General features: G+C 47.8%; 2 protein-coding genes across 2 annotated transcripts; one reads left to right on the top strand and one right to left on the bottom strand.

Annotated features, from left to right (window-relative positions):
• Positions 1 to 225: 225 nt before the first annotated feature.
• On the bottom strand, positions 226 to 1,828 carry LOC127346133 (11S globulin seed storage protein 2). The gene is made up of 2 exons (XM_051372672.2): positions 794 to 1,828; positions 226 to 676 (listed from the first exon to the last, which is right to left on the bottom strand). The coding sequence occupies exons 1-2, from the start codon at positions 1,747 to 1,749 to the stop codon at positions 526 to 528; spliced, it is 1,107 nt and encodes a 368-aa protein (XP_051228632.1). The 5' UTR covers positions 1,750 to 1,828; the 3' UTR covers positions 226 to 525.
• A 14,855-nt stretch (positions 1,829 to 16,683) lies between these two features.
• On the top strand, positions 16,684 to 19,161 carry LOC127346132 (asparagine--tRNA ligase, cytoplasmic 1). The gene is made up of 6 exons (XM_051372671.2): positions 16,684 to 17,321; positions 17,416 to 17,850; positions 17,933 to 18,186; positions 18,281 to 18,410; positions 18,605 to 18,663; positions 18,805 to 19,161. The coding sequence occupies exons 1-6, from the start codon at positions 16,824 to 16,826 to the stop codon at positions 18,986 to 18,988; spliced, it is 1,560 nt and encodes a 519-aa protein (XP_051228631.1). The 5' UTR covers positions 16,684 to 16,823; the 3' UTR covers positions 18,989 to 19,161.
• The last annotated feature ends 4,500 nt before the right edge of the window (positions 19,162 to 23,661 follow it).

Raw genomic sequence — 23,661 nt, 5'->3', positions numbered from 1 at the left:
ATTAAATATACTTAAAAAGGAAATTAATTATACAATAATAATTAAGTAAATAAATACAAAAAGGTATTATTAACGTAGTAATAATTACATTTTTTAAATATAGGTCAAAATCTTTAAGGCAGACAGATCAAAAGACCAACATGATTATAACCAATGAACAAATGATAATATTGTAGCACTTTGAGAAGAGTATAATACATTATTGCAATGATTGTTTTTAGAAAATGGGCTAAAAAGCTTGACTTTAAATTAATAAAGCCAGCATGGCTGAAAGATGCAAAGTATACCCGCTTACAAAGAGGAACAAATTGCAACGAAAATTACTAGCTGGATTTTGCTCAACCGAATATAAATTGTTCTCACAAGAGTTGATATAACTAAAATGTTACCATCCATATCTCGGGCTTATTAAAGAATATGCTGAATGATTAAAAGAGGAGATCACGAACTAATCGAAACTAACTAATTTTGAGCTAATGGCTGGCCGGTGCCGGAGATGGATGGACGGCTAGCTGTGTGGCTGGTCTAGCTGGGAGCGAAGAAGATCTCGGAGTCCAGCCTCTTGGAGCGGAACATCTTCTCCATCTCCGGTGTGGTGTTGAAGGCCGACTCCAGCACCGCCGGCGATATCGCCTTCCACACGGACGTCTTCCCGGCCAAGTGGCTAAAGATCGGGCTGCAAGATAGATTTCACACAACGCGATCATCAGTTAACCAGATCGATCTATACTGCAAATTGCTACTTAAATAAATCAAATAGGAAAATAGAGTGCGAGAAAAATGAGAAACGCACTTGGGTGTGGTGATGATGGAGAACCATTCCATGCCGGTCTCATCGGCGATCTTGGAGACGACGAAGAACCTGGGCACGATGAAGAGGCAGCCGCCCTCGGCGCGAGTCTCGAGCACGCGGGTGCCGTCGATGCCGACGACCTGCACGCGGCCGCTGCCGCGCACGATGTAGGTGACCTGGTACGCGGAGTCGCAGGAGAAGCCGGGCGAGCACATGGAGTGGCCGTCGATCCTCACCAGGTCGGCGCCGAGCCCGACCTCCTTGACGAGCGGCAGGTTGGCGGTGTTGAGCACGACGACGCGGCCCCCGCCGGGGATGTCCACGTCCAGGGGCGCCTCGAAGCAGTTGAGCACCATCCCCACGCGGTCCTCGGCGCGCGGCACCGGCATCTTGTGGCCGGCGGCGACCTTGACGATGCCGGAGCCAGGCTGCGTGGAGACGATCTTGGCGGCGGAGTCCTGGTCCAGGTCCCATGCGCGGGCGACGAACTCGGTGGAGAAGCCGGTGAAGATGCCGGTGGCGCCGGTGAGCTGGAAGTTGGTGAACTTGCCGGGAGTGTGGCCCTTGGAGGTGTCGCCGAGGAACAGCACCACGAGCTCCGTGCTGGAGTCCTGGGCGTTGAACCACCAGGTGACGGCACCGAAGGGGAGCGCGAGCGCGTCACCGGCCTTGACGGGGATGACCTTCTCCTTGGCGGCCTCCGGGAGGACGAGGCCACATGCGCCGGCGCCCTGCAGCACGTACGCGACCTTGGCGGAGTCGGAGTAGCTGGGCAGGGAGAGGCCGCCGGCGGCCAGGTGCAGCTTGGCAGCGCCGATGGAGGCCGCGCCGAGCATGGGGAGGTCGGCCGGGCTCCAGTCGAAGTAGGCGCCGCCCTCGCCGCCGTAGGCCTTGGCCGGCATCTTGGGCGACAGGTCCATGGACATGACCTCAGCGTTGCTAGTGCGCTGCACCATTGTGGATCGGTGTACGTGCGTGGGTAGGAGCTGGATGATGAGATCGTGAGAGGAGGATGGGAATGAGATGGAGGAGGTGCTGCGAGAGGGCGTGTATTTATAGGTGCGGCTATCGTTGGATAATGATGATTTGTTGGAGCTAACGAACTGATTATCGATCCCCGTTGAATAGCTGGAGTAGATCGATCAGAGTTATCCCGATCAGATAGGATTAAGATATGCATGCATCAATGGATTATCTAGTTTGTTTTCTGACGATGTTGTCGAACGTTGAGCGTGATTGGGTATATGGGCCTGGAGAGTCGTGCATGCGGCTGTCTTCTAATTTCTATAATTTCTTCTAAATGATGGCCGGGCTTCTTATAACGTGGACAGGGTTTTAGTTGCAAACTCGTTCCACTAGTGTGAATTGCGGCAAACGCTAGGCTAAAGCCCACTGTGCAAAAAAATGCAAATTATCATCAGCCGTCTTTGGAACCGTCCGATGCAACCAAATCCCCCGAGTTCCATCATGTACCAAAGATGTTTCGTACCTAGTAATTTCTTTGTGTGTATGTAACATCGGTCCGCAACCTTTTCCCCATAATTGTAAAAACTCGTGACCTAAGCCAAAAATATTATATATAACTTTAAACATGCCCATGTAGCAAAAACATGCCCATGGCTACAAGATGTGCCGACATCATCCCACTACTAGAAACAAGCTTAGCAGTGGCGCACCATGGTGCACCACTACTATCACGCCACTTGTAAGTGATAGTAGGGACGGATCACCTAGTGCACCACTGGTAACCAAAGTAGTAGTGGCGCATCATCTGGTGCGCCACTATACGCTGTTATTTCGTCGATGTGCGCTACTGCTAAAAAAGGTGTGCCAGTGCTAAAAATTTGAAATTTTGATCTCAATCAAGATCTAGATCTGCACGGTTTTGTCGATTTTTTTGCGATTTTTTCGAATTTCGTTCTAGTATCCATCTTGGCACGTTCTCTGTGACGGGAAGCTCTGCATGCGGCCGAAGAGGAGGGAAGGGTTAGCGTCCGAGGAGAAGGTAAGGAGAAGAGGGGGGAGAAGGAGAGTATAAGGAGGAGTGTAGGAGAAGGAGGAGAGGAGGAGGAGGAGGAGGAGGAGGAGTGGAGGAGAAAGAGGAGGAGGCTGGAGTTGGAGAAGGAGTGGAGGAGGAGGCCGGAGTTGGAGGAGGAGGAAGTGGAAGAGGAGGCCGGTGTGTAGGAGGATGGCGGAGTTGGAGGAGGAGGCACTACTAGGAAACAGCCTACCACCGACGAACCTTTTTAGCTACTGCTGGCGCATCACGGCCCGCCAGTATGAACATGCCAGTGATAAGTGGCTATACCCGGCGCAGTTGTTGATGCGCCTGCAGTATATTAATATACCACCGGCGCACTTAATTGCTAGGTTCGCCAGCGCTAATCATTTCTGGAATAAGAAAAACCTAGTCCTGCCACATGCATTGGTGCACTACAGGCTGCACGTGGTCGATCGTGGTCAGATACAAAATTACAGCTGGTAGAATATTCACGAAAACCACCCTCAAAAGAAACATAAAACGCAATCGGGTCCACCCTAGGCCGGAGCCTGGCGCCCTTTCCCGTGTTGGCCACCCAGCCAAGGAGCGCCGCCCTTGCCCGCGCTAGCCACCCAGCCGGAGCTCGCCGCCCTAGCGCGCCCACCGCCCGTGCCTGCGTACCAGAGAGAGCGGTGTCGGTGGGATCAAGAAGGGCCTGGAGCGCACGGACCCAACGTCTCCCGCGGAACGATGCCGCACAGCCGCTCCCCGCTGGCCTCGGCTCCACCCGCGGCTAGGGCTCTTCCCTTCAACCTTGGCTTCGCCGGCGACCGTAGCTCTCCCCTCCGGCCTCGGCTCCGATGCATGGAAGTTGAGCCCAATGCGGTCGAGCTCGAGCGGAAGCCACCTCCTTCCTGGCCTGGGCGGTCTCCGCTTCCAGATCGTGGTGTGCCGTCGGTGAGGCCAACGGCGGGAGATGTGTAGCGCCTGTGTGAGAGAGAGATTTGTCCGCTTGAGAGAAAAAGAGCACAGTGGTGCACGTGTGAGAAGACAGAGAAGTATGGGAACGTGTGTGCGGTTAGGCGCTGGACTAGGACGTGGTCCAGGGAGCTGCTTTTTTTATTCTTTTAAAGTTGTAGCCTCGCGTAGCAACTATAGCTAGCGCACATGATTTTGGATCGCCGGCACTGTAGCCTCGCTAGCAAGTTGGATCTAGCATGACCAGCACCTCCAATATCACCGGCGAACAAACTTGCACGTTCGCCGGGAATTGATAGATACTGCCGGCGCACCAAATAAGTGGTGCGCCGGGGGTAAATAGCACCGGCGTACCTTTTTTTTTTTGCGCCGGCGATAACTTCCGTAGCTATAAGCCTTTTCCTAGTAGTGAGGAACAAGTTGGAGGAGGAGGAGGAGGAGGAGGAGGAGGAGGAGGAGGAGGAGGGTGATGGAGGAGAGGAGGAGGTGACGTGGGCATTACCCTTCGGGTAACTAGTATTGCCCTATCTGGTATTGACAAATTGGAGGCCCATGAAGATACCTTTTTTTTTTTGAGAACGCCCATGAAGATACCTGAAGGCGAGATGGGCCACTAGGTCGGTGCATCAGAAGATTCCTTGACGGGCAAGACAAGGAAGCGAACAAACAAGGAAAGATTGGATCTAAACTACTGTAAACCTAGTCGTCCTCGGTTAGGACCCTTGAGACCTGGCCTCCTATATAAAGGCCAGGAGAGGGGCTGCCGAGGGACACGAACAACCTTAGCCAGGAAAAGCTTAGAGCTAGGTAACCCTAGCAACAGCAATCTCGACTAGATCTCAGCCGAACTATTCGGCACCCCATTGTAACCCATTATCTTCATAATCAAAGAACAGACAGGCAGGACGTAGGGTTTTACCTCATCGAGGGCCCCGAACCTGGGTAAATTGCTCTCCCCGCTTGTCTGTGAACCGATGTCTCGTGTCAGCCTACAGGATTCCATCAACCCTAAGCCCCTATCGGAGGGCATTGGCGAGGAGTACCCTCGACAATTGGCGCCGTCTGTGGGAAACCTGTTGGCACAAGGCAAGGCACCGGCAGATCCGATCATGGCATCGGCAGCTTCACCGGCAAATCCGCCGGCAACGTTGCCAGCAACTTCATCAGCAACTTCGTCAGCACCATCGTCGCCCATCCTGGGAAGCCCGATTCGATTCGGCTCCTACGAGTTTACTCCACACAGCGATTCCTCCCGTTCGAACTTTTCAGATCTACAAGGGAACATGGAGATGACCTTCGGCAGCGTCCACTACAACGTCAATGCAGAAGGAATCCTACGATTGCTGGAATCCCCCGCCTCTGAATCGACGAGTTCTAGCGCACCATCATCACCCGATCTGTCGGCTGGACTGACAGGATCGACGTGCTCACCCGCGCCTTCGACTCCCCGCTCGGTGTCCTCCATGTCGGTAGGGTCTGACGACCCCACGTCTTCAGAACTAACCTCGTACTACTGCCTGAATTGCGACACCAGGCACGGGCTGGGATCGAGCGACACGCCGTTCATCTGCAACGCCCAGTATTCATCGGGAGAGGACAGTATCGACAGCACCGTCCAGGGAATCACCCGAAGACCGGCACACCATCAGGTTTATGTCGCCAATAACACGGGAAACACAAGGCGTAGAGGTGACGAGGATCATACCCCCCGTTCCAGTAGAAGGGCGAGTTTTGAGAACAGCGCCAGCAACCGCGACAGCGATTACACCATCGCGGATGAGGAGTGGGCAGCAGCAAGGGCAGCAGTACTCAACAACACGCCGCTCCCTGCGGGGACTTCGGTTGGAACCCTCAATGCTTACCGCTCCATACTGGAGAAGAATCGGGAGCACCTGTCAAAAGAGCAAGCCTCCCTCGAGAGACGCTTATCTGCAGCGGATCGATCCAGCGAACGACGAAGGGGCTCACAAGGGAGTGCCTCCCGAAACACTCAGGGAGCAGGCAAGCACCGGTCAAGGATATCGAGGCTTTCGGAAGATGGCCGCGGAGAGATAACATCGAATCTGACTAAATCCTTTGTGACTACGGATACTGCGGGCATGCCACGGCCGAAAACCGTTGCAGGAGCAACGGCCAACCTCGCCGCTTACCTCATCAACCAGCGCCCCGAAGGATCTATGGCTCAAGCTCATCGAGGTGCCCTCGAAAGTGTCGCGATATTGGGGAACAACCTAGTCCCGCAAAAGGAAAGGACTATGGTCCAAGGTAGTGGGTCAAAACATCACGCGAGAGACGCTCGGGACGAGATCACCCAGAGCAGGATCGACAAAGCAAGACGACGACGCGCCACCAGGAAAGACGACGACAGTGATTCTTCGGATGAAGACCAGGAGTACGACGGCGAACTCAGGGGAGCCGATTGTTTAAGTTACAAGATACGCGAAGCAATGCCGCCCAAAAAGTTTAAGCCTACCCCTACCGACGCTGCCAAGTACGATGGGCAGCAAGAGCCAAGATCCTGGATAGATGACTACCTGCAAACAGTGATCCTGCACAAAGGAAACCAGATAGCGGCAATGCAATGCTTACAGCTTTACTTGAAGGACTCAGCACGAGCCTGGTTACGGGGGCTGCCGAAAGGTTCTATCAAATCATGGGACGACCTAGTAGACGCCTTCGTTGCCAACTTCCAAGCAACATATAAGAGGCCCGTCGGGATCGAAGAGCTACGAAATTGCCGGCAGAAGCAGAAGGAATCGATGCGTTCATACATCGGGAGATTCACAAAGCTCCTGAACGCTGCCGAAGACGTATCAGTCAACAGAGCAATCGACGCTTTCAGCGACGGCGTTCAGCGGGAAAGTTACATAGAAGAACTCGGGCGCAAAAAGCCAAAAACCATAACCAAGCTAATGGAAATCGCCAACAGCTGGGTTGATGGTGAGGATAACGTACGAAGGCCACGGCAGCGTAGTGATGACGAAGACGATGACCAGCCGAAGCACGATTCGGGTGGCCGAAGGGATCATCACAAGAGAAGGAAAAACCGCAACTATGATGACAACAATCTGGTAGCCGCAGGGTATTCCGATCGGCAGGATGAGCGAGATGACAGGCACGATGGTAACCGGAATAATTCTGGAAACCGTGGTAATTATAAACCACGACAGCAGAGGACTCCCGAACTACCCTACGCTGAACAGGTCAACGCCCCCTGTTACCTACATTCGTATATCGATTCCAAGGATGGCAGAACGAAGTCAAGTCACCTGCTCAGGGACTGTCGGCAGTTCCTTGACATGCACAAACTCATCCAGCAGTCAGGCCAGCAACAGCTACCACCACCACCCCCACCTCCACCGCAGCATCAAGTCCAGCAAGCTCCATCAACCCAACGAGGCGTTTCCACCACCACATGGGCAGATGAGCATGATCCACAGGACAGGTGTTTCAAAAAGGGAGATGAAGAAGCTCACCCGAGAGATCAACTTGGCAGAAAGCATCATGGCAAATATCCCTGAATACGTCGACTGGTCTTCTCAGAACATTAAGTTTAGTCGAGCAGATCACCCGATGACCATACCAAAACCAGGACACGCCGCCCTGGTAGTCGAAGCACAGATTGGGGGGGTTCAAGATGAGCAAAGTCTTCATGGATGGCGGAAGCGGGCTAAACCTGATTTTTGTCGACACAATTAGAAGTATGGGGATCACCATGAACATGTTGGAAGAAACAGACACCTGCTTCCACGGGATCCTTCCAACCGCACCGGGCCACTCTCTTGGCAAAGTCTACCTAAATGTCATCTTCGGCAGGGCCGACAATTTTAGGAAGGAGAAGATCGAGTTTGAAGTGGTGAACTGGGAGTCACAGTATCACGCTATACTCGGGAGACCAGCGTATGCCAAGTTCATGGCCGTACCGCACTATGCATACCTCAAACTGAAGAGGCCAGGAAACAACGGGACAAACATCACAGTCTACGGAAGCTTCTCACGCTCAGACAATTGTGATCGTGATTTCCAAAGGATTGCTGCAAAGTTTGGGCTACGACAAGGGACTGTCGACCCCCCGCCCAGGGAGATAAAGAAGAAGCCAACTCCTGAAGCACCAGCAGCAAAAGCATCAGCGGAAAAAGTTTCGGCAGTGGCCAAAACAGAAGAGATAGGAGACGGCAAGATGCTAACAATCGCCGCCCAGGCATCTGGCGAAATCAACATCACTCTCGCAACCTCCAGCATGACGAAGAAATCGGAAGATGCCTCTGAAGAGGAGAAGAACCCCTTCCTTGATAAAACACTCTCTTAGTTTTTCCTTTACTTTACACAGGGCTTCTTGTTTTCGCCCTCCAGTTTCATATTTACCCTATCAATAAGTACTTAAGTTTCGATTCTTGTTAAAGTATTGCAGTCATCTAAAGCATCTACGACCGTGCTGCCGCCAAGTAACGGCATAACTTAACGCGCGGCAGAAGATAGCGCCCAGGGCAAAAGCCTCTACGAGCACTGCAAAGAAGAATAAGGACATTAATTTTCCCCTCTGCTTCAGATGCCTCTACGAGTGCCGTACAAAGCAAGAGTTTGGAAAAACTTACACACAACCCACGCTCGATATTTCACTTATGGAAATATCAGAGAGCAACGGGCTCATCGGCAGAATCATTACACCCGAAAAATTCGGGAATGACTGTCGAAATTTACAAACGGTTGAAAGCAAAGTTGCGCATACAACAGGTTTCGCAAAACCTGCAACACGAGCTGATCACTCATAATGATTTGCTAACCAACTAGTACTCATACATCCAACGGGCAATTAAGCTTCGCCCCTTTAAATATTTGCCAACGGCATGGTAAAAGTACACATTCATGTACCAACCAGATAAGAAGTTTTTGGCCCAAAAAACCCGAACACTCGGATGAATTAGCCAATACAATTTACAAAGGTAACTTTACACCTTTATATCACCCTTGCAGAGTTTCCTTTTCCTCAGGTACCTTTGACATCTCCTCAAGCCTGTCGAGAATTACATGAGCAGGAGCTAAAATCTTCGGGTACAGCTCCTCGAAATCAATAGTTGCGTTGGCAATAGACAGCAAGCAAACTGAAGGATAACAAGCAAGCACAAGGGCAAGCGTGCATTTGGCCCCTGCAAAGACTTGAGATCTTACTAGCTCCCGAACCTTCTTGGCACTTCCAAATTCAGACATCAAAGTCAAAAGGGTAGGGGGAACTGCATTCAGAGGAAACATTGTTTTCCAAACTACCCTCATGGCCTTGTAGCACTTGTCGAAGAACTGGTGGACCTGTTGCACTCGATCCTGAAATTTGACGACAGCCGAGGCCTTCGAGTGTTCCCGCCAGAAAATCTCTTCGGATGAGGAAAGCTGAGTCAAAGCATGCACCCGCTCATGTATCCGCTTGTTCTCTTCCGCAGGGTTCAACGCTACGACTGCCAAAAGAATTAGTAAAAGACTCAGACAAGAAGTTGCTAGCAAGCAGGCAAAGGGATCAAGAAACTTACAGTTTAAACTTTCGGTAGCCTTATGCAGGTCGCCAAGAATGTACCGCTCCACGTCGGCTGCAATCTTGCTCTTTTTATTGACGATGACAGCTAAGGCATAAGTGCTGCGTAAATCCTTCTCCATCTATGTCATCCGGTCTTTCATGCGCTGGATCCGATCGCTTTCAGGAAGCGCACCCGACGAGTCGTCTGCAAACGAGGGTACTGGGAAGACCTGCAGAAAGTACTGGTTATAAAGAAGTGATGGATATGGTACATCCCAACGTCCAAAATAACTCCCATCGGGAGAAGTGCAAGAAAGTGATATCATAGCAAAAGTGTGCCTACAACAATGCTAGCACGGAGTTTATTACAAAGCATGAGTTTGGCGGCAGAGCAATGTTTTGCATCAGCTCAAGGCACAAGTTTGTTACAAGAATCAAGGAAGCTGAGTTTGAGTCGATGAACTAGGGCCAGTCGACGATTTCCTTGATGAAACCAGTTCAAGAAGCTGACGGGCACAAGTAAGAGCAGACGCCTTAAAGGTGCTCAAATCAACAGGCTACCCGTCTTGCCCTTTTGAAAGCCCCTTAGTCATTTCCTCGATGTCACCCTTAAAGCCGTAACCCATCATAAGCTGGAAGGCAAGGACAGCACCAAAAGTGCGCGATGTACACTTGAATACCTCGATGACCTCCTTGGTGTCAACCGCGAAGGTATCGATCAGCTGTCCCAGGGTCTTCTCTTGCTTGATCTTGGGGAAGATCATCGAGTGCATCCGCGCCAGAGCACCCTTCCCCTTCACGAGAAGCTCTTGTGTAAGCTGGTGAGAAGCGAGAATCGTTGACACATCGTTCGCTGGGGAATTATTTGGAACTCTTTCCAGGGCATCGACAGGAATGTTTGCTGCCTCTGCAATAGAAAGGAAGGAAAAAATTCAGTCATTGACAAAAAATTTAAATCCATAAGAACGTCACCCGACAAAAGTATGTTAGAGATTACCAAGCAAGGCCAAAGAAGATTGACGAAGGACTTCATCCTTTTCGGCTGCTCGAGCCTCAGCCGCCAGCCTGGATGCTTCTTCCTCCTTCAGCTTCCCTTTCAGTCTGGCCAGCTCCTCCTTCAGAGAATCAATCTCTTGGCGAGCCGCGGCAGCTATCTTGACTGCGCCATCCAGTTTTGAGGAGGAAGATTCGACTTCTTCTTGCAGCCGAACTTTGTCAGCCTCTAGAGAAGTGAATCGGGAGGCGAAAACCTCCAGAGAAGAGATAACGCCACGCAGGTCCTTAAGAGAGAAAAACAATTAAACAAGGCACGCTCCAAGAAATTTGTATTAAGATCAGAAGAGGACTTACAGAAAAAGGAGCCGCAGTAGCAGCAGTTGGAGAAATATCCTTCCCTTTGGAAAGGGAAGACGCAGTCGATGCTTGAGCCATGGGGGCAGCCTTAGGAGCCGAAGCTTCGGAAGCCACCACGACCGGCGAAACGGCATCAAACTTGGCCTTTTTAGGGGGAGGCTCGATAAAGCCCTCGTCACTGCAAAAGTAAACAGTCGACTGTGATTATAACAGGAGTATGAAAGGTAAAAAAGGCACAGTATAACTTTCAGAAAGGAACTACTTACATGTCGAAGAGATCATCTTCATCGGCAAAGCCGCCGGTTGATCTCTTCGCAGGAGAAGCTCTGACCCCATCCGCAGCTGCATCAGCAAAAGTATCACGATCAGTGTCGACGTTACGCACTGATCCATCTATGATACAAGTGTTATCGGCTGAGGAGGGAAGATCAGCGTGGGCAACTTCAAGATTCATCGGACCATTATATTCACCCTCTAAACCTGTTTGATCGGTGGTGTGAAAATCTACGGGGATTGAGGAGCCTCTCCCCTCAGAAGTATCATCCGGTGAATCACGTGTACTTTCAGAAGCCATAGGGATCTGGCAAAAAAAAATGACAAGTAAGAACAAGGGTAATCATGTCGGCTAAGCAAGGAGCTATAATAGAGATGTGAAGAAAGGAAAATACCCCTGATGGTGGATGATCAACGTCAAGGGGAGCATAAGAAGAGATCAGCGGAATCGAATCTTCCTGGTTGAAGGAAGTAAGACGACGAACTTCATCAAGCAACTCTTTTTCTGATAGATCGGCAGCATTAATCCTGGTCTCATCCTTTGGACCTGAGTACAACCACATCGGGTGAACTCTGGCCATGACTGGCTGGATTCGGCGCTTTAGGAAAACTGCTGCCACCTCCGTACCAATCATAGTCTGGCCGTCAGCATCTTTGATTCGAAGGAATTTGGCAAACAATTCTTCGGTTGAGGTCCTTTCGTCGGCTGAGAGGATGTTCTTCCAAGAGTCCTTGGGCTTGGCTTCAGTAACGTCGGCATAGCAGGGGAGTCGACATTCGGATGACGAGGAATCTTTAACGTAAAACCATTTCAACCTCCATCCTTGCACGGACTCTCTCATTGGGAAATTAAAGTAATTAACTTCTAAGCGAGCAACAAAACCTACTCCTCCGGTGACAAAGTACCCATTACTACTGTTGTATCTTTTCACATAGAAGATCTTCTTCCACAGCCCGAAATGAGGTTCAATACCCAAAAACGCCTCGCAAAGGGTGATGAACACAGCAACATGGAGGATTGAGTTGTGGGTAAGTTGCCATAGTTGGATTTCATACGTCCGCAAGAGATGGAGGAGGAATCCATGAGTGGGGAGCGAAAGGCCTCGATGAAGAAAAGATAAGAACATCACAGAAAATCCAGCAGGAGGATCAGGCCGAGAGATCGCACCTGGAAGGATCACATCTCCCGCGTCGGAGGATATCAATCCTAAGCTTCGGGACCTCTTTTCGTCACGCTTGGTGACGGTTGAAGCTACCCAGTCCCCAGGTTTGACCATCGAGCCCGACGGCGCTGGCGGCGCCGGAGCTGGGGGAGGGGCGCTCGGAGCGCTCCCCTTCGGAAGAGAAGAGGAGGACTTGGCAGCGGCACCTTCGCTGGTGGAGCTAGCAGCGGTGGCGGTATTCTTCTTCCTCACCATCGCGAGATCTGAGGAAGATTGAAACTGTGGCGGCGGCGCAACAATGGCGAAAGAAGGAAGAAGAGGGAGAATGAGGAGATGCTGCGGGAACCGTGGAGAAAATTGAGAACTTTTTGTCCCTTGGAGATTTTAAGGAGAAGTTAAAGTAAGCACGTGGCGCTTGAGGAACGGAAGGAACTGACGGCCAACTACGCCCACGATTGCGCGAAAATCGAGGAGCCACCTCGGTCGTTACGCGTATAGTGGTCAAGCCCTAAAACACTGATTGAGTAGGGCTAGGGCTAGCTCGTCATGATGGACCCGTCAAATCAGCCTGCAGCAGTTACACGTCAGCAATGACATCATAATTTGGAAGCATTCGAAGGAAACATAAAAAGTCATCGGATGAAGGATTTGAGTCCACGCACGGATTTCAAGCATCCGTACCTAGACTCGGGGGCTACTCCCATCGGGAGCGCTGACGCGCACCCGATAAAATGAAGACTCGACAGAATGAGCAGTCGAAGGAAGAAGGTTTGAGTCAACACTCGGTTGCAAAGCGCTCGCACCCAGACACTCGGGGGCTATTACTCCCATCGGGAGCTCGTGATGCATACCTGATAGAAGTTTTTTGCACTCCAGGATCATGCCCGGGGACTTGATTTTGTGTAGGGTAACGGTGTTTTGCCATCGGCAGTTAACCAAACAACAGTTGGGCACGTTACTCATTATCCTTTGCATAAAGAAAATATATCGGATGACTTATGAAGATCTCGGCAGAGGAAAGTATTCGAGTAGTACAACTTGAGTCTATGCACGGATTGCAAGCATCCGTACCTAGACTCGGGGGCTACTCCCATCGGGAGCGCTGACGCGCACCCGATAAAAAGAAGATGAAGCATAATCAAGATGAACAAGAGCAATGAAGGAGAAGAATGTTAGGAGAAAACGTGCATTAGTCTCTACCCGAATTATCTTCGGCTAGACACTCGGGGGCTACTGACGTGGGCATTACCCTTCGGGTAACTAGTATTGCCCTATCTGGTATTGACAAATTGGAGGCCCATGAAGATACCTGAAGGCGAGATGGGCCACTAGGTCGGCGCATCAGAAGATTCCTTGACGGGCAAGACAAGGAAGCGAACAAACAAGGAAAGATTGGATCTAAACTACTGTAAACCTAGTCGTCCTCGGTTAGGACCCTTGAGACCCGGCCTCCTATATAAAGGCCAGGAGAGGGGCTGCCGAGGGACACGAACAACCTTAGCCAGGAAAAGCTTAGAGCTAGGTAACCCTAGCAACAGCAATCTCGACTAGATCTCAGCCGAACTATTCGGCACCCCATTGTAACCCATTATCTTCATAATCAAAGAACAGACAGGCAGGACGTAAGGGTTTTACCTCATCGAGGGCCCCGAACCTGGGTAAATTGCTCTCCCCGCTTGTCTGTGAACCGATGTCTCGTGTCAGCCTACAGGATTCCATCAACCCTAAGCCCCTATCGGAGGGCATTGGCGAGGAGTACCCTCGACAGGAGGAAAGGATGAAGGAAATGTGTGGATGATGGGAGGAGAAAGGTGGGTAGGGATAAGGGTAAAGGGGCGCCGTCCATTCTGAATTTTGGAGGCGGGAAGATTAGCAGTGGTGCGACACTGGTAAGCCTGAGGAGGGGTGGACCCAGCAGAAATATAGTAGTGGCACATGTGTGGCCTTGTGTACAGTAGCAGTGGCGCACAACTAGCATGGTGCGCCACTCATAGTGATCTTACGGTTAGGTCTTTTTATAATAGCTACATCGTCGTGCTTTCACATGTGCAGTTATAAGCATGCATTACATGTTTAATTAAATCATAACACTCCTAATCTATAATTTTCCTTGCGAGTGGTCATCATCATCTTGAAATAGTCTCCTCCAAAAAAATATGTGTGTTGGACAAATAAGCATTATTCTTTTGTTCCGGTCTTTGAAAGATTATTACATAGATGTCTTGCTAACCCGGAGTGGTGTGGTTTTTTTCCCTACACAAATGGTTTCAATTTGCGTAGTATGCTAAGTGGTCATGCTCCGATTTTGGTTTCAACTAACTCTCACTTGGTAAGCCAAAGTTGAACTTCAAGTTTACAATTGGTGGCTTATGGAGGAAGATTATCATCATACATCAAAATCCTCTTGGCTAGCTTCGGCAAACAATCCATTCCATGCTCGAACATCTAACCATGCAGGTACTTTGAAAAAGTGGTGTAGGAAGAAGAAACCGATTGATCACCAATTAAGCAATAGACATAATCATATTAATGATATACATATGCAACCGATAACGTATCTCTCTCAGCGAGAGGGCCCCGAGTATATCTCTCTGTTATGACAAAGCACTAAAGACCACAACTAGGATAACAATAGCACCGATAACGTATTGTAGATATATTTCCTTGTCAATAGCATATCTTTGAATCTTTCTCATCTTTATTATAGTTGCATCGGCGTTGATCTTTTATTCATCGAGCACAACAACCAAATGAAGTTCTATTTGCATTTTTTTCTTCCACAATTTTCTTCATAGATTTTTCCATCTTCCGGGTTGCCTTGCTCTGCCTTTTCTTCGGCCTTCTTCATCGCTCTTCCTCTATCTTCTAGGTAGCGTTGTGCGCTAGCTCAATCTTCTCTTGTCCCTTTTTCCTTGTTTTTCATTTCTTCCTCCATCTTCTTGTTTAGCACCTCCTTAGCTAGCCCAAGCTTCTCTCCAGCCTTCGTTATGTCTTCGTCTGATTTCTCTACTTATCCCTTAAACATATGATTATGTATATATTTTTTTTCAAAAGGAAAGTTTGTTTTACAATTTATATGATTGTGTATAATCAGTTTGTGCGTTTAACTTGTCGTACCCTGCCCAACTCCTTCAATATTTTAGACGTAGACGTCGTTACCGTAGAAAGATGCAAGAGATTTCTTCATGACAAAATTAGGTTGGACAAGCGGGTGGGAAGGCACTTACGCTGTGTTTGGATGCATAGAATTGAGAATGGAATTGAATTGAACTAGAAATTCCAAATCTATGATGGAAATGAATTGGCTTCCAAATCAAAATTTGTTGTTTGGATGTGCTTGGAATTTGCTGTTAGAATCAAAGGGTGAAACCAATTCCAAATCATGTTTGGATGTATAACCCATAGAATTTGATATTTTCTTGATTTTGGTCAACGAGGAACCGATCCAGTCAATCCCTGACCCAACCTAGCGAGTGGTCACGAGCTGGCCCGTGAGGAAGTCGGCGGCCGGCGCTGGAGTGCGGGAGGTGCCGGCGGTGGTCGGAATCGGCCGGCGGTGGCCGAGATCGACTGGTTCCTCTCGAGGCTGGTGGAATCCCATCCGCCAAGTGGAGTGGCGGCCGGCTACAGGGGCACGCGCCGGTGGCCGGAGTTGGCGGCAGGCGGAGGGGCGCGCCAGGGGAATAGGGCGGGGACGAGGGAGGGTTCCGGCTGGAGCTGGCCATATCTCATGCAGGCAACTTCGCTGGAGCGGCGGTTGCAGGGGCGCGCGGCCGGCTGCAGGGGCACGCGGTGGCGGCCGGAGTTGGCGGCAGGGGGATGGGCGCGGCAGGGGAATAGGGCGGGGACGAAGGATGCCATGGCCGCCAGGTCTCTTCTTGTCGGGTCTCTACCTTCCTGGCTATGGACGGCAAACGGGGAAGGGAGAAGGAAGACGGGAGGGAGCGCGCTCTGTTTTCTCGAGAGCGAACAGGTACGTGCTCGCGGACGAGTTTCCAAGCGTTTCCGAGGGTGCGAGCTCGGAATCAAGTGCGGCCTCTTTGCACGGGAGGTGGGAGTGGCTCGGAATTTCGCTTCGTTTCCAGGAGCCAATTCAGCGCGCAGCCCAAACGGTGGAAACTGAGCTCAATTCCAGATTCCACGATTCCATGCCGAATTCTTTACATCCAAACACAGTTATAATTTTATTGCAAATGTTAAAGAAACATGTGAAATTGACGCATTCAAACTTCTCGAGATCCACCGTTCTAGTTTATGATTGCTTTTAAAGTTTGTATGTGTATAGACCTTGTTGTTGTCTATAGGTGTGCACCCGCGGTGTCGTCCTGGCCACATTTTCGAATTGTGGCAAGTCTAGCTTTTCTTGGTTTTGCTTTCTCAGCAAATATTGCATACAACACCTACTTAGATTGATCAACTTGTTTTGAAGAATCAAAACGGTCGTATAGAATTATGTCACGGCTACATCATCATGACATCACTGCATGTGGTGTTCACTCAGAATCCGAGCACGAAACTAGCTATGATTTGAATCAGAACCGGCTGATGGTTTGTATGAGAACCGTTCCTAGTTGTAGCCCTACTGTAGCTGTTTCTCTAGTTTTCAAGAACGGTTTAGTCTCACCGTAGACGTAGATGTTTCTTGTCTCCCAATCATCTTATTGGACTAGCTTGGCCCCTACGCAGCTCAGATCAAAATTCCAAGTCTGGCGGGGAAAAAAAACGGGTTCTTTTTAATCTCCCCGCGAAAATCGCAAGCTTGCCACAAAGAGAAACATGTCCAACATGGCGGCTCCCGACGCAGCAGCACCGGCGGCCGACATCGCCGCCACCGCCCACGTTCACGAACTGGAGCCTGCGATGGCGGCCACTCTCACACCCATCCGCGCCATCCTGGCCGCGGTCCGCGCCTACGACGGGGAGCGCGTGCGCGTCGGCGGCTGGGTCAGGACGGGCCGCGTCCAGTGCGGCGGCACCGTGGCTTTCCTCGCCGTCAACGACGGCTCCTGCCACGCGACGCTCCAGCTCGTCGTCGACGCCGCCCAGGTGCCGCACCCGCCTCTCGCACGCCTCGCGGCCACGGGCACCTCCGTCCTCGTCTCTGGCGTGCTCAGGATCCCCACCAAACGGAGCAAGGAGCGCATTGAGCTCGGCGTCGACGCCGTCCTCCACGCCGGCTTGGTCGACGACGCAGCCGCCTACCCGCTGCCAAAGAGCAGGCTCAGGCTCGATTACCTCCGGGACTTCCTCCACCTCCGCCCCCGCACCGAAACTGTATGGCAGAATTACTCAACAGCAACCAAATGTTCAAGTAGTATTAAATTTCCTCTGAATTTAACAACAGTACTAAGATTCACCCGCTTTGCAGATGGCCGCGGTTGCCAGGATGAGGAGCCAGCTCACATTTGCCACACACTCATTTTTCCAAGAAAACGGCTTTTTGTGCGTGCACACACCGATTGTGACCACCAACGATTGCGAGGGCGCTGGTGAGATGTTCCAAGTCACCACATTGTTCAGCCAGGCCCAGAAGGCAGACAAGGAGCTCCTCAAGCTGAAGCTTTCTGAGATTTCCCGCAACAATGATGATGATGATGATGGAAGTGTTGGTTTTGACAATGATTTCTTCAGGCGTCAGGCTTTTCTTACCGTCTCAGGGCAGCTTCATGCCGAGCCCTACGCCTGTGCTCTCAGCCGCGTGTATACGTTCGGCCCAACCTTCCGGGCAGAGAACTCACATACGTCCAGGCATCTTGCCGAGTTCTGGATGGTCGAACCGGAGATGGCATTTGCAAACTTGCAGGTATGTCCTCTCTATAATATGTATGTGATATTTACTCTTGTGGTGCCGATTGCCGTACTGACAAAAACTATGCAATGTACAGGATATTATGAACTATGCAGAAAGTTATGTAAAGCACCTCTGCCAGTGGTTGCTCACGCATTGCCTGGAAGACATGAAGTTTATGGTTGAAACACATGATAAGACTGCCATCCAGCGTCTCGAACGTGTTTCCACGACTCCTTTTGAACGCATTTCGTATACACAGGCTATTGAGATGTTGGTAGAATCAGAAGGTAACAAGAAGTTCCAGACCAAGGTTGAATGGGGTATTGATTTGGCGTCTGAGCATGAGAGGTATAGATGAATTTTATCTTGCTGTTATTATTTTTCATCGTCTATCATATCTTGTTGTGAATTTGTAGTAATTTTGAATTTCTGCATTCTGAAGGTATTTGACTGAGGTGATATTTGAGAAGCCAGTTATTGTTTATAACTACCCAACAGGAATAAAAGCATTTTATATGAGGCTCAATGATGATCAAAAGACCGTGGCTGCTATGGATGTACTTGTTCCCAAGGTATACGGGTGTAAACTGTTGAATCATTAATTCGGTACTTTAATTTTAGAGTTGTTTACATATGTATCGGTTCCTTTATCATGAAAGTGACATTGTGTGCTAGTCAAAGTAGGTTATCACACCTCTATTGAAAATTGAATATTTCAACCTTAACTTTTTTGTATTACTTATTTGCTCAATGTTGCGTTTCTTAGGTTGGTGAATTAATTGGAGGAAGCCAAAGGGAGGAGCGCTTGGATATTCTTAAACAACGGTAAGAATCCCTTTTTTTGTTCTAAAATGTTAAATCAACCTCAGTGATGAACAATCTCCATCTGCATAAAAAATAATAATACAGATGAATGGGGTGTATTTGTAGTGAGCTATAATTGACAACATATTGCTGTACATGTAGGATACTGGACGCTGGTCTGCAACTGGAGTCGTATGAATTTTACTTGGACCTTCGACGCTATGGAACAGTGGAGCATAGCGGGTTTGGGCTGGGCTTTGAGAGGATGCTCCTTTTCGCCACAGGTCTCGAAAACATCAGAGATGTCATCCCGTTCCCAAGGTGCCCTGGGAAGGCTGACCTCTGAAGATTTGGTCTCGTCTGGGAAGCAAGAACACAAAATCCATAATTTGATATATGACTGCTGGCTGGGATATATGGTGGTATATATACGTAAAGCAGGTAGGATCAATGAGATTAGGAGTTTATATGTGTACATATTATAGTTCTAACTTTTTTCCCCCTTCAAGTTTATGATGCCCATTTGCTAGCCTGAAAATAGTCTCGATTTCCGAAAATTCAGATCAATCTTGAATTTCATTGTGAGGGTTAGTTCCATATTTAATTGTTATTCCAAATAGAAACATAGATTAAGGCCAGGCCAGCTGCTAGCCGGTCCATGGAAGAGTAATTGATTGCCGACTGGATATATTATGAAATACAGAGCAAAACTTGACTCTTGGTTAAGTGTTAGTAAGACATGCTTCTCGCTCAGCTGTCTGTTTAATTACCAGCTGGTGATCATTTCAGTTAGACCCATCAACAGAAATTCGTAGTCAGAACTCAGGAGATGCCGAGTTCCTATGGATCAGGTGTTCAGCTGCTAGCTTCTCTGGAACCAGTGTAGTACTGCTCACAAGATAAGACACTGGATTCTAAACAAAGAAGCATGCATCACGCCTGATTACCTCGTTTTTGCGAGCTATATATGAACTTGACTAATGAGCGGATCTCATAGCAATCTCGTCGATCTGGTCCCAAGACAAACCATACTACTCGCCGATCATGGTGATGTCTCGTCTTCGGTCCATCGTCAGCGGTGCTGCTGATGCAGCAGCATTGCATCACAGTGCTAGCAACTGATTCTGGCGGAGCTATTTGTTCACAATTGATGTTTCAGATTTGTTCCAAGTTAAATTAATTTAAGTTTGACCAAATTCCTAGAAAAATATATCAATATGTACAACATCAAGTTAATTTCGTTACATTCATCAGAATATTTTTTTGAAGTTGCATATATTAGACCGTAGGTATTAGCATATTTTTCTACAAACCAAGTCCCTCGGTCCCAAAATATAAGACGTCTAAGATTAGTCAAAAGTCAAATCGTACTAAGTTTGACCAAATATTTAGAAAAAAATATTCATATCTACAATATTGAATGGATACTTTGAGAAAATATACTTTGTGGTGAATCTATTGATATATGTTAAGTATTGTAGATGTTTATATTTTTTTGTATAAAATTGGCTAAAGTTAGAAGATGTTGACTTTTGACTAACCTTAGGCGCCTTACATTTTAGAATGGAGGGAGTACAAACCTAGAGCTTCAAATATTCCATGAACGGATGGGTAATGTTTAACCTTTGTTCTTTGAAATGGAATAATGATTAACCAGCATAAAATGGATTTTCTTTGTTAGAATTGCATAGAAATGGAAGATGCCATGATTAGCGTTTGTGATACCGTGTGTTGTGGCCTGTGGGCTTCTGAAGTCACTATATGGATAAGGTCAACACAACCTGCCCTTTGGTTTGGGCCATAGGACTACTATTTACTCCACACAACCTGGCCCAATCGCTTTCTGGATAAGGGCAAACGCTTTCAGGGTTTCAGGCAATATCATGCATATGAGCGTTGACAAAAAGAAAACTCAACTTTTTTCAGAAAATTATTAAAAACAATTACTAATTAACTACTTTTTACAAAACATACTGCCGATCTAATAATAACTATCAACAGAAGTATAAAAAATAAGTAATATACTAGTTAAAATGTTGGAACACGTGCAGCAGCTACAGTATTGCAAAACAGCCATATACACACCTGTGACAAACTAAGAAAGGCCACCCAAGAAGCGCATCAGATTCTGTTCCGCTCGTGCGCGTGGCTCTCTCTACCCAATATATGTCTCATGTCGACCAACCCAAAAAATATTCCCAACCAATCGGTCGATCGATCATCAGTCACCAGTGTAGTGTCTACACGAATCAGATTAAAGCTAGACATACACATAGACCCGCGAGAGGAAAAGGAAAGCGCATGGAGAAAGATGGGAGTAGCTTTTAGAAAGACTAGTAATGGAGCACGTGCAATGCACGTGTGGACTAATACACATACCTCAATTGAATATTTTCATATTTAAGTTTCATTACGTTTACAAACAATTGTAAGTTATTAGGACATGTAAAAAGGATCAGGACATCACCATGAATTCAACAGACTTTCACCCTCGTTAGTTGTTTGAAATCATGTTCAGACATTGTTTGATACTCAGGGGAACAAATTCTGTTGGACATCACACAGCCAGCCACTCGAAAAAATGGATGCAACGCCAAACAAATTATTAAGTTTGGTCTATTGAAACATTTCTGAAAGTATTATCAATATAAATAACAAAGCTCTTGTAGGTGCATAAGACATCTTGATACAAAATTCCTATGGAATGACCAAAAAATTGCTCGTGCTCTGTCTTGCAAACAATGTGGCACCTAAAATGGCTTGTGCACATACACCCTGAGTGGTAAAAAGTGTTAACTCCTTCTCCTGAAAATTAAGAACACAATGAGGAAAAAAAATGAATGGTACAACAGCTGAATGAATAGTACAAAAATACCTTTTAAGATAATTTGTATCGAACTTGCTCATTGCAACTTAGAATTCTGTATAATGAATCTAGGAGCATATCAATGTATTGATATATGTTTCTCATGTTCCCGTTCAAAAATGAAAAGAAAAGAACACCACCTATTTCCATTAAGAAAAAAATACCACAGGTTCTATGCCGGATAGTGGAAATAATTTGTGTAATCAATTCTATAACATGAGCAATAGCATCGGGAAGAAGTGGCAGAAATATTACAAGTGGAAATTTTCTTGGCAGAGATAACACGAATAGAATTAATTATGCATTGGCATGAAGTGAGTGAGATCTGAAAATACAAATTGTAGGAAACATCAACACAAACTGTTGGGAGTATGAAACAGTTGTTCCATACTTGCACTTTGCAGAAGCAGCTACCTATATAGCATGTATCTCCTTTCTAGCTCTCCATGGTTGGTATGTTTCTTCTCATTTTGAACTGTATTTTTTTTGTTTGCGGGTAAAACGCACCGAACAGTATTTTAGCTTCAAGGTTCTGAAAAGTAATACATAAAAAAAAATCTCAATGGAGGTCTTTCCATATGGCAGAACAATGGTGTCATTATAAAAGTTAATGGTACACTTATCAACAGTTCAACAATAACAACACATGCCTAAAAAGATATAAACTTAGTATATATCTTTTGGGGGTCTGATGTACCTTGGAAAAAAATGCTATGAATAATTGTTGCTGCTGGAAGTATAAAGGTTGTGTATGTTGCATTCAAAGCTGAAAGATCTTGTTGTAGATGCCACATTTTATTTAGCTTTTAAAATGGGATCTGGGAGCTCTTCATCATTTTGTTTCTCCTTCTAGATGTCTTCACTTCTTAATAGTTATGAATTTAAATAAATTTGCTACCTAGTTTGTTTTATGTATCAAGAGTGGGTACCATAAGGTAAACTTCACAACACAAAGAAATGGGAGCCTCTGAAACATATCAAGCGGAAACAAATTTATCTACGTGACTACAGGAATAGTATTATGGTGTAGAAAACAAGTCTCCCCTAATCCCATCGGTCTCTGTTCTGTTGCACACAACCTAATTAGTAGCTCGCCTTATATAGACTTATGGAGTATCATATTTTGGTGTAGACTCGACACAAAGAACCATAGGTATAACAGGCAGCAAGAGCATAATAATATATTTATTTATTGCGAATAAGAAACATAATAAATTAAAGTTGTTGTTTTGTAAGGCCGTGGTTAGAGAAACGAAACAGATCATTAAATCATGCATACCAACCTTCTCCATTATGTTGAGATCCCTGCTAGCTCATTTGGTGGCATCTGAGCATCATTACTCAGAAGATTTGCAGCCTCAAATGCTGCACCTAGCACACAAGATGTATCATAGTTATCATTAGCAAGAGCCAAGAGGTTATTCAATATAACAGGATTCGTGTAAATGAAATTATCATTTCCCGTGTGCTGGTAATGTGGTTCAGAGGAGTGATGCATAGCCATCAAAGAAGATGCAGAGCTCAAAAAAGAGAGGAAGATGCAGGTGGTTGAGGTTCCTCCACATTAGTAATATTTGATTTGGAATCATTCGTACCACTCTGCAGTTTATGTTCGCGAGTTATATCTCCAGCGTTGTTGGCTAACTCAGAGGTATGCTTCCCTGATGGAAATCCAGATGCATTGGCTTTATTTATCATCTGGGATGAATAGTAGAAGCAAGGAAATAAACAAACACCTTCAAGGATTGGAGGAGGCACGGACGAGCTGGTTTTGGAGGAGCTGGGCGCGGTTGAGCTCGGTGCAGTTGAATTGCAGTGCGGCCGACTGCAGATGCAGCGGATGCTACGGCGTTGAGCCCTGCGCAAATCCCGTCGGGCAAGCCATGGTAGGCGTGGTCGACGGGCGGCGGCATTGACTGGTCGGCGACGTGCAACTCAAATCCCGTACGCCGGGCAGGGGGATGTCGGCAAGGGAAGTGCGCCGGCGGAGTGCGGCGCAGAGGTCGGTTATGTGGGATGCGGTCCGACGCCTGCAGTGCGGCGGCGCCGAAATTACGTCGGTTCGGCGCTGTGCAGATCGTGCAGGGCAGTGTCTTGCGTTTGGGATAATAGCAGTTTTTTTTTACACGATAGCAGTTTTTTTGTTAGTCGTG

Source organism: Lolium perenne, chromosome 3 (genome assembly GCF_019359855.2).
Source record: "Lolium perenne isolate Kyuss_39 chromosome 3, Kyuss_2.0, whole genome shotgun sequence".
In the NCBI taxonomy this organism is placed as follows: Eukaryota; Viridiplantae; Streptophyta; class Magnoliopsida; order Poales; family Poaceae; genus Lolium; species Lolium perenne.
This window is presented reverse-complemented; position numbering and strand designations above follow the sequence as displayed.

Excerpts from the sequence above, each read along its gene's own strand:
- LOC127346133 (XM_051372672.2), bottom strand. The coding sequence starts at position 1,749 with ATGGTGCAGCGCACTAGCAACGCTGAGGTCATGTCCATGGACCTGTCG. Across the intron at positions 677-793 it reads TCCATCATCACCACACCCAA|CCCGATCTTTAGCCACTTGG; the intron begins GTGCGTTTCTCA and ends TCTATCTTGCAG.
- LOC127346132 (XM_051372671.2), top strand. The coding sequence starts at position 16,824 with ATGTCCAACATGGCGGCTCCCGACGCAGCAGCACCGGCGGCCGACATC. Across the intron at positions 17,851-17,932 it reads TGGCATTTGCAAACTTGCAG|GATATTATGAACTATGCAGA; the intron begins GTATGTCCTCTC and ends TGCAATGTACAG. Across the intron at positions 18,664-18,804 it reads TTGGATATTCTTAAACAACG|GATACTGGACGCTGGTCTGC; the intron begins GTAAGAATCCCT and ends CTGTACATGTAG.